Consider the following 11,087-nt stretch of genomic DNA (forward strand, 5'->3'; position numbering starts at 1 on the left):
AAATTTAAAGGGGCCTGTAGCATTACCAGAACAGTAAGACCACTCTGTTGCAGGATGACTCTTCATTCTCACCGAGAGCAAGTTCTGCAGGTTGCTCTTCTCCAGGATACAAGACATCATTTTTATCTCCATTGTGACTGTAAACAATTAAGATGAAAATGAAGTTCTACCTAGAAATGTCTTAAAATAACAAAAACTCTTGTCCCAACAATGATGCTCATTCAGCATTTTATTTCTGGATGTTGTACAGCATTAGGCATTTGTGGCATCGCACAATTTTCTGCAAAAAAAGACACAAAGATCATTGTTGTACACCTCATTATAAATGACTTTCCCCTGCCTTCAATCACAGAAAATATTCGCACATCATTACATTTCATGGTCATTTACGAAACCAGCTTTTGCAGTTGTACTTCAAAAGCATTATTAGAGCTCTGTTTTCACTGTTCCAGTCCTGACCTTGGAATGAGGAATAACAGCAACCTTGTCTGATAGTAAAGACTCTGGTGTGTGATGAGTTCATGAGAGCTGCATAGCTGGGCTTCTTCTTAAATTAGCTGTCAAAACTTCCTGACCTCTTACTTTCAGTTTACTGTTACCTGGCTATCCAGCTGAGCAATGGCTCAATAGTCTTTGTGCATACTGTAACACACACCACAGACACACAGACACAGACACACAGAAATCACTAAACTAGGAATGTCCCCCAAACCACTAATTCACATTATTCACCCATAACGAATTACTAACTAATTAATAGTAGTATGTATACATCAGTATCTAAAAACTAAAATGAATAAGTACAATTAACCACTGTTAAAATATCAGGGTGTTGTGATTATTGCCTATCACACAGTCAGAATGGGCGGGGGCGAATAGTTGTCAGCCGAGACTCCCCACCCAAGAAGCCAGAATTCTGGAATTAAATTAGTTAAGGTTGAGCACATTTATGCAACCAGTGTATTTATACTTTTAATTACTTCTATTTGATTATTTTGAATTTAGATAATAGGTTAGTTATTTTTCAAATGTTAACATGAGTGTATACATTTTTTTTATATCTACTGTTTTATATGCTATTGACGTGATGTATGTAATGTACTACTGACAAAGTTATAGATACATAATCATGGATCTGAGTGCTCACAACACGGCCCCATCATCCACTGGAAATATATTTATGTGAATAAAAGTGGATAAAAATATGTAGGGTGATTACTTACTTTCCCTCCTCATACTGTGGATCCAGAAATGTGCAAAGTTTCTTATCTCTTTCTAGAATTTGTTGCTTTAGACCTTGGATCTCATCCTGGAACTTCTTCTGTTCTGCCTCCTGAGACTCTGTGTGTTAAAAGCCACAATTATTGTAGGCACCACAATGGCTTAAATGATAAAACAAAGAAGAATAAAGACATTAAATTACCTTTCATCTTCTTAATGACCTCAAAACTTCGGACTTCTTTTTTGTTGAATCTTCCTGTATTAAAATGAGAGGATATGTGATCCTTTCGTGCGTATGAATTCTTGAGAGTTCCTGCTGTTCATATGTGAAATATTGTGTGTCTAGAATGCCAGTCTGGGGAATTTCTGGGTGGCTGTTGAGCATGTGCAGTGGCGGTCAGCAACCACACCAGGATGGCTAGTGGAACTCCCAATAGGCCTGTCATAACCAAGCATGACATCAGCATTTTGTTCCACGATACAGAGATATTATCAACATGGACACTTCCCTCTTATTATATAGAATGCAGCAACTGGGGGACACATGGGACATTCTTTCATGCTGGTCCCAAGCCCGGGGAAATGGGCAGGGTTGCATCAGGAAAGGCATCCATCATATAAACTTTTGTCAGGTCAACTGTGCGAACATCAGCGTAGGAAGGAGAAAACGACAATCTACTCTGTCCTGGTTATTTAACCCAGGAAGTCGAACAAAAACGACAAATACAAGTAAATGTTGTTACAGTACACACGTACAGTACAGAATGGCACTCTTGATTATTTGTCAAATGAATGATCTTCTTCTTCTTACTTCGATGCCACAGTGGTCACTGGCCTGTCAGTCCGCACAATCGAGCTGGTTTCACAATAATTAATCAACAGCGTTGTGTTGTGTGGTGTGTGTGTGTGTGTGTGTATTGGTGTGTGTTGGTGTTTGTATGGTTTGCCTTTTGTTTGTTGCAGGTCTCCAAGCTCTTTTCGCGTCTCAGTGGCTTGCTTCAACCTCCTCCACCTTCTTGCTGATCTCTTCATGTTGCTTGTTGAGGGGCATCAGGTCACCGTTCAGGTCCTGAATCTTCATCTTTATGGACACTATCTCATCCTCCTTCCTCTTCACATTTTCCTTGGCCTCGGCGAAGCGCAAGTTGGCACTGTGAATTCCAAGTTCTTGCACAACAGCCTGGTACACAAGGAAGAGCAGGACACACATGCAGAGGAAAATGACAGCAGACACAACCCTCATCCTGGAGAAAGCAGAGCAGTGAGAGAGAGAGAGACGTGGTGGTGTAGCTCCTGTACTTCCCCGTCCCACGTTTTCACCACAGTGGCCACACTGCTCTGCTCGCTCCACCTGTCAGACTGGTGAGGAGAGTCCAGCCTACTTCCTCATTTCTCTCCTTCCCTTAATCCCCTCCACACACAAACTGTGGCTGCATAAAGGTCACACACACACCACACACACACACACACACACTCTCAATACACACGAGTCCTACAACAGGGACGACTATTTACATAAGACAACACCAGAGGGAATGATCAGAAGCTGTTGGACCAGGATGCAGCATTTGAATATATTTCCCTCTTATCCAGATGGTTTATTTATAGTGTTGTTTGGATATTCAGGAATTATAATCCATAAAGAACATGTTGGATATTAAAGTAAAACTGAATGCAGCCGGTGGGTAGACTGGTTTCACTCATTTGGAGTCCTGCCTGGTCCTGGTGGTCACCAGATAAACCAGCAGTACTGGTTTTGTCGCTTTTCAGACGAGAGCGAGATGGAGTAGCAGCTTGTAATTCCACTTTTGGGTGTTTTAGTTCATCTCCTTTCTGCAGATTATTTATGAAATAGAACAGTTTTCGAATGGAAAGTGGTATCATTTTGCAGTACATATGCTGCTGAAATGGTATGGAGAACTCGTGGCATGTCATCCCACAGCTGTTGAGCTGCACGCGTGACGTTAGGGTGTGAGCAGGTGCCGTCCCCAGACCACGCCCGGCCCTCCACTCTGGCAGGTAGCAGTCATTCGATTCCACCATTTGCGCACAGACGGTTCCCGCAGAGGAAGGCTTCACGTTCTGCGCCGGAGGTGAGGACAGGATGCGGCTCTGAGCTGAGCTGAGCCCAGGTCGGGTCGGGTCGGGTCAGGTGTGGTGTGGAACCGCACACGTTGTCACCGTTGCGACCAGAGGTGCGTGTGCGCGCAGGCCTGGACGCATCATGAGGTTGGGGGACGTGCTGATGGGGGCTATGGTGCTTGTCAGCTTGGGACTGGCCGCCTTCATCCACCAGCGGAAGAAGGACGACGTTGTCCTCTTCAAGCAGATCAACTTCCAGCATGTCAAGTTCAAGGTGTCCTTGGATGTCCTGGCTGATTACAAAGACGAGGCGGACAAGGTCCAGAGAAACTTGGAGCAGCTCAGAACAGTGGTTGAAGGAGAAGAACATCAAGATTGTCTCCGATCAGGTTGGAGTGGACAAGCTGAAGAAAGAGCTGGAGGAGTGTGCTGGCATTGCGGTGAGAGGAGGGAGTGGAAGGGTTTCGAATGAAATGTTATTATCCTGTCAACGTTGTATTAAAGAGAGGTACTTACAGTCATGGGCTTGGATAGTCTCATGTGTCCTCCATTTGCTCTCAGACACCATTATGTTTTCCGGAGCAGAACTGAAAATCTTATATGAGGTCAGTTGGAATGTAAACGCAGAGTCTATGTTTTACTGAATGTGATTTTCTACAACAGAAGCACAACGGTGATGGGGTTGCTGTCCTGGAGACTGAGCAGAAGAGTGTGAGCAGTGAGTGTCCCACCCGACTGCTCTTCCAGTGAACAAATTCTGCAACAAATGTGTCCAGTATATCATAATCCTGGGGTGGCAGAGGGCACCTAGTGGCCTGTAGATACAAACACGGGAGCGGCATTGTTTTTAATAGGTCGTATCTAGGACTGGGGTTACATCCCTATAGTCATGTTTTATAGTGATAAGTGAAGCACACGGTGCACACAGTGAAATTTGTCCTCTGCATTTAACCCATCACCCTTGGTGAGCAGTGGGCAGCCATGACAGGCGCCCGGGGAGCAGTGTGTTTTGCTCAGTGGCACCTTGGCGGATCGGGATTCGAACCGGCAACCTTCTGATTACGGGGCTGCTTCCTTTACCGCTAGGCCACCACTGCCCTTTGGTTATCAGCATTTGAAGCAAATTGAGGACAAATTCTGCATTGCTGGGACACATGTGACAGTTACTCGTCCCTGAGCAAGACACTTTAACCCTGTGTTACTCCAGGGGTGGGACTGTCCCTGTAACTTCTGGTTTTTCGCTCTGGATACGGGCGTCTGGTAAAAATGCTGTAAGTGTAAATTTTGGAAGCCATAGTCTGAGCTTTGATATAAATCATGAGCAAATGTTGTAATAAGGTAATTACCTATTACAAATGAAAAAAGAATTAATTGTGAATTATTATATTAACAATCCAGGTGGATTTTTAGTGAAGAAGGAGGATTGGACCAATGAGATCACCTCACTGAAGACCGAGATCACACAGAGGAGCAAATTATGTGATTTCATCCTGAAGACTTCTAATGAAGCCAGGTAAAGCCATCAGTGTGAGCTGAAGGTCATGCATTGTGGGCCAGTTAATGGTGCAGAAAGAATGAGAGAGTGAAGTAGGAACTCAAGGATGTTTGCTCAGAGAATGTTTGTTCTTTACTACTCTGCTTTGACTGAAGGATCCTATGCAAGGAGGATCCACTTCCTGCTCAACCCGAGTTAACAAAGCAAGAGGAACCCAAAGCAGCAGGGCAACTAGCAGAAGAACCCAAAGCAGCAGAACCACAGCTCCTAGGAAGAGTGACGAGGGTCACAGTTCAGATGCACTCATGTCCTCAGGTAGGAATGGGCTACTAGCCAGAATCTGGCTGACTTTGAACAATCAAATTAAAAGTAGCATAACTACAATACATTTGACATGTTATCATTACTAATATATAAGGACAACTGGGTAAAAATTGTGATCGTGAGCCTCTACAAGTAAATAACTCCATCACAGTGGCGAATTGAATCTCTCCCAGTCAGAACAGAGCCTTCACCTCACTTCTCTCCTCTTCTCTCTATATTTGTAGGGATAACAGAAGGACGATAAAGCGGCAACTGATGAAGGACAGAACATGTTGTACATGTTTACCTCAAATGCCTCATTTAATGATTGTCTCAGGAAAAAATGTCACATTGGCACATTATCACCGGCAACAGGAAATGTTGTTTAAAACCAGAGTAACAGTTCTTTTTACATCTTTTAAACATGGATGTGACTGTGTGTATTGACTGACTGTTAGACCCGCTGACTGTCACCCTTCATCACCGTCTGAGCCTGCTGATCACCAATCGGAGGTCTTTCTGAAGGACGTTATGCACTGACCTCTGCAGATTACTGTCCTCAGACTGGCCTTTTCCTGTGATGCTTTTCAATCAATAACAGGCATGTTCTGGTAGAATAAAAATGTTGCTTCTATGTCTCTCACACAGTGCCAATTTGAACTAGTTAGGACATTTACCTTCTTCTTTGTCGTGTGAGTAGTTTATAGTATATGGAATTAAATATGTAAATTGCTAAAATAGGTACAGGGAGTAGTGCTGTGGCCGCCCACCTCCAAGGTCATGGGTCTGCATGTGTCCCTCCCACAGTCCAAAGGCCTGCACACTAGGTGAGCGTGAATGGTGTTGTGTTGTCTGCGTCCACTGTCCAGGACAGGCTTTGGTGCGCATATATAATGGATTGCGAGTGAGTGAGGAACCCTAATATAACAAGAACTGTTTCAGTTTATTTCTTGATCTGTTGAATAGTTGACTAGTCCAGATCCAGGGTCCCACACCAGCTTGTCCTTCTTTCAAATGCTCCAAAATGGATGGGTCTGGATTTAAAAATGTTACAACCTTTGGATACCCAGAAAACTGTATGTGAGCCCCAGTCCCAGTGCAACTGGTGTGTGAAAAAAGCCAGAAATTTTATATATTTGAATATGTTAAGTGAATAAAGCTGAGTGTGTGTGTGTATGTGTTTGTTTGTGTGTAACCTTTAAGCCCCTCCTCTACTCATCCGTTTCCTCTGGCCCTCTGCCCCTGCTGCCTCCCCCCTTGATGACAATGCTGCCCCTAGGCTGGGAATTAGGGCGCTGGAGCACAGATGCTCTCTTCCGCCCCAGCTCATACAGAAGGTCACTGTTCACAGGAGCATCATGGGTAGTGAGAGGACAGAGAGGGTCGGAGGGGACAGTTGAAAAAGTTCTAAAAGGTCTATATATCTACGTAGTGCTTCTGTTCTTTACACAGCATCATTAGTCAGAATCCTTTCAGCTACTGGGGGTATTTCATTATAATTCAATGCCATTTTTTGCATAATTAAGAATCAGTTTAGGTATCAGTTTTCACTGAAAATGAAAAGAAGCCAAGATGTGATATTGAAATAAACTGGGTTGGCAAAAACACATTTATAGAACACATTTTTTAACTACAATTTGATGCTAGGTCCTATGTTCGTGTGCTTAGTCCCTCTGTAGCTTTAGTTTTATACCATTAGCCATTATTTTATACCATTAGTAATTATTCAAAATAATAACATAATAAATCCAATACCAATCCCCTATTTTAATAGTTAATACTACATTTTGACTGACATGAGGTGCCACTGAGTAAAGTACCGTCTCCACGGGCACCTGTCATGGGTGCCCTCTGCTCACTAAGGTTGATGGTTAAAAGCAGAGGACAGATTTCATTGTGTCACCATGAGCTGAGCTGCAGTGTTTCACAATGACAATCACTCTGTTTTTCGTACTTCATTGTTAGGTGAAGGTCCATCTGAAAGCTCCTCCATCCACTAAGAATTTGGCATTTAGACATGACATGAGGTGTATTTATTTTATGACTGTTATTGATAAAAGCATATGCATATATATATATATATATATATATATACACCACACACACACACACACACACACACACACACACATATACTCTTTCTGGTGTAGTAGAACAGTGTTTGAGGGAACAGGGTTGCCAGCTTCCATATTTTTGGTCTAACTGACAGACACAACACAAAAAACATGCCTCCATAGACACATCTCACCACAGCCATTGTGATTCAATCTGAAATTTGATATGAAGTATTTGATGGGAATTTGATGTGAATTGATGATGTCCACAGCGGTAGATAGTACGTAGATGGCTTCTGCTTGGTTTTGCTAACCAGAACACCATGACACACATGATGGATCTGGACCACCATGGGACTCATCATTGGACATGGACTGTGCTGCTGGGACTGAGATGTAGTTGTGAAGTGAAAGTGATTAGTTGTCACATGTGACAGGCGATAGCAAGCAAAAAAATAGTTTCTAGTATGCTTGTGGGAGCATACTATAGTGATGCTGATATTGATATTCTGGTTTTAAGTGCCAGGTGACCGACCTCTCAGTGTCCCTCAGTGGCAGAGGGGTGTGAAATCAGTTCTATTGATCTGCTTAATGCACGAGGAAGGGCTGCGGGCATTCTGATCAATAGACTGATAATTAACGCCCGCGTGTTGGCGTGTGTATGTATGAGAGTCAGAAAGTGGCATCACAGACCTGTGTATATATACCCCCGGCCCATGTCCAACTCCTCACACATCCACATGCACACACCCTTCACACACACTCATTCTCACTTGGAGCCCATGTACCTGCTGCTGTGACTTTACACTCAAGTGAGGTGTGGCCTGCACCAGCTGCTCTGTGGTAAGTAGCAACTGTGCTTCAGTGTGTGTATGTGTCTATCTCGCATGTCATGATGTCTCTATAAACACACCCATCTGCTGCTCCCTCTGTTCTTCTTGCAGGCGGACAAGTGTGAGGTCCTGCACTCTGCCGGGTGCTGTGTGATATGTTTGATATTCGGTTGTACTGCTGCTGATCAAGTCAACTAAATATCAGACATATTCCTACAGCGCCTGGAACTATTCCACACATCCCAACCAGACAGACAGACATAGATAGATAGATTTGTATAATTGTTTGTATATTAATTTAATGTATTTAATGTTTTCATTTTTACAATTGAATATTAAATCTAGAACCTGCAATAAAACCTATGGTGTTTTTTTGTCATCAGTTGCTAAACGCCTAGCTGATATCTAAAGACCAACATCATTAAATAACACACACACCAAAGATTAATCAGTCTAACATAGTTGAAAGGTCTCGCATCCCACTCTTATCCTGAATTCTACCTCTTCCTGCAGTCAGCACAATAGCACTTTTATTTGTTCCCCTCTGGGCTAAATAAACTGAATTAACGTGTCTTTGCATATCGTGTGTGTGGCATGCATGAGGTGGCAGGAGAATCTTCCTTCATCCAATCTTGTTAACACAATAATTGTCTACTTGCTTTCATTATTAATATTTCACAGCTGCATGCAGACATATCTGCTCTCCTCATACACACACACAAATGCACACACACAAACATTATCACAACAAGTAAGGCAAATATTCAGAATAATTCATATGATTCAGTCTGTATGTTCTCTTGACTATTTTGTGAGACATTATTGTGTATGAGTGTGTGTGTGTGTGTGTGTGTGTATGTATGAGATATGTCCGCATGTCACTGGCCACAAACACAGATGATGTTCCACTCTGTTTTAACTGATGTCCAGATGATAATCATGTTTTTGACTGACTGTAGTGAAGGGTTATAGATGTATAGATGTGTGAGTGCAGGATATGACACGAGGTGATGCTGAAGAACAGAGCAGGAATGAATGGACGTTCAAGCTCTTTATCAGCTTCAACAAGACAGAGTAAACAAACAGTAAACAGGGAACACAAACGCAGAGAGAACACACACACACACACACACACACACACACACAGCAATAATTCTGAATAGGAGAGGTACACACACTGCACAAGGTCAGATAAACATGCACAATATGTCACAAAAGTACAATAACATACATTCACATGGGCTGTCATAAATCTACAAAATATACTCTCATTACGACAAATCGTTCCTGCAGAAAAGAAGAGCTGCAATCCTCCGATGAGGTGATTATGTAAGAATAACAGCTCATTTAATATCCGCCAATTATTATGAATTTAAGCTCTTCTTTCTGATTTGTATCTGTGTGCAGAAATGGCATGTGCAGTCATAGAGGAAAGCACTAACACACACACACACACACATTGTCTGTCTGAGACACACAGCCCATCTGCAAGCTATCTCTATAAGCCATTAGCACAATATGTACACAATTGAACACACACTCACTTTTGTTTTGCTGTGTGAGTGTGTGTGTGTGTGTGTGTGTAATAGAGGGGCTGGAGGTGAAGAGGTATAAATACCAGAGATGGTGCTTCAGACTGTGGAGGGAGAGAAGGAGCGAGAGGGAAACTGTGGGACGACAGGAGGAGACACGGAGAAGACAAAGCACAGTCTGAGGTAAGAACAGGTTGGGTGGACAAAGTTGCTACAACACACGTAAAATGGTCATTAGTAAGTGCTGGTTGCATTGATTATCAAAATAAAAATATGAATTTTATTGCTTTATTTATTTCGGGTCACGTACTATGCTTCACACACACACAGTGGAGAAGATGCTGCTGTGGGGGGTGTTTCTCGCAAGCATGGTCGCCTCCTGCTTCTCAGTCTACAACAGTGGAGAATGCTACTTCAACACCAAAGGTAGTTTCCTCACACACACACACACACACACACACAGAAAAGTGAAGTCAATAACGTAGTGAGCTATGATATGATCAGGAAATGGTGTTTATGACAATAATAATGCAAACATGTTATCGGTGCATAAATTAAAATTAATTTATTAAAACAGGAAAACTGTACAAATGTATCCAGTCATGTATATTAAATATTGCATTATTTATACATTGTAGTATATAAAATGATACATTTTTATGTAATTTCTTTTTTCTTTTACAATTTTTCTGGGTGGCCAGTTTGCATACATCAATATCAATATGAATAAAACATCATTATGCATTTTATTGACTGCCATCCAAATTGCATTCTAAAATGTAAAGTGTACTGAATACCAACACTTAATTCTTATAGTCTAAATTTGTATGACATCATTTTATATATCATGGGGAACCTGCCTGTGCTGTATGACACGCAGGCAGCTGTGAGTACCAAGGCCAGGTCTACGGGATCGGAGAGAGCTGGATGACCAAGGACTGCTACCAGTGCGTTTGCATGGAGCCCTTTGGAGTCGGCTGCTGTGACCAGTAAGAATTTGCATGTGCTCACACTTTCACTCACACACACACACAATATACACACACACACCTAACAGATAAGTAAATAGTCAAATTATGGTTCAGCTTACCCAGTGTTCAATAGCACAAAATGAAAACCAGTCTGTGTTTTTCGGTTTCTTTTTGAAACTTTTCCGGGGTGATGTTTAATGCAATTTAACGTTTCTTGTATATTGTCTGTACATTCTGTCACTGTCTCACAGTGATTTTCCGTTGCACAGCTCTTCTCAGCCAGTAGACTACCCTGACTGGTGCGAGATCATCAGGAAGCCGGACTCTTGCATTAGCGTGGCGGTCATGAGGGCCAATCACAAGCTGCCATGCCTTTACGGACGCTGGGGTCGGCTGCGACCCGACACATGGAAGAATGACAACGACCCTATATTTTAGTCCGGAATCATTTAAGCAGGAAGCAGGACCACGCTCCCAAGGTCCTGGTACATGATGCAAGGTCATGATGCATCTGAGCCATGCTGTTGAGTAGTCACATGACCAGTTCTGCCCACTGTATATTTTTCTGTGGTTTATTCATGTTCTAATAACTCTGA

The 11,087-nt window shown here is 42.6% G+C and overlaps 1 protein-coding gene and 1 long non-coding RNA gene across 3 annotated transcripts; both read left to right on the forward strand.

The window, feature by feature from the left end:
* The first annotated feature begins 3,987 nt into the window (after positions 1–3,987).
* On the forward strand, positions 3,988–5,062 carry LOC114789093 (uncharacterized). Its single transcript, XR_003749615.1, has 3 exons — positions 3,988–4,021; positions 4,702–4,816; positions 4,954–5,062. It is a non-coding gene; the product is annotated as an uncharacterized LOC114789093 (long non-coding RNA).
* Positions 5,063–9,786: 4,724 nt separating this feature from the next.
* LOC114789102 (prostate-associated microseminoprotein-like) lies at positions 9,787–11,080 on the forward strand. Of its 2 annotated transcripts, none has more exons than XM_028978185.1 (3): positions 9,787–9,946; positions 10,401–10,509; positions 10,743–11,080. In XM_028978185.1, exons 1-3 carry the CDS (start codon positions 9,832–9,834, stop codon positions 10,927–10,929), a joined length of 411 nt encoding a protein of 136 aa, XP_028834018.1. In that variant the 5' UTR covers positions 9,787–9,831; the 3' UTR covers positions 10,930–11,080. The 2 variants fall into 2 exon arrangements, with proteins under 2 accessions (XP_028834018.1, XP_028834019.1); XM_028978186.1 differs by having other exon boundaries at positions 9,811–9,946; positions 10,761–11,080.
* Positions 11,081–11,087: the final 7 nt, after the last annotated feature.

Source organism: Denticeps clupeoides, chromosome 4, assembly GCF_900700375.1.
Source record: "Denticeps clupeoides chromosome 4, fDenClu1.1, whole genome shotgun sequence".
Lineage (NCBI taxonomy): Eukaryota > Metazoa > Chordata > Actinopteri > Clupeiformes > Denticipitidae > Denticeps > Denticeps clupeoides.

Coding starts and splice junctions, on each gene's coding strand:
- LOC114789102 (XM_028978185.1), top strand. CDS start 9,832: ATGCTTCACACACACACAGTGGAGAAGATGCTGCTGTGGGGGGTGTTT. Junction 9,947..10,400: donor ATGCTACTTCAACACCAAAG/GTAGTTTCCTCA, acceptor TATGACACGCAG/GCAGCTGTGAGTACCAAGGC. Junction 10,510..10,742: donor GGAGTCGGCTGCTGTGACCA/GTAAGAATTTGC, acceptor ACTGTCTCACAG/TGATTTTCCGTTGCACAGCT.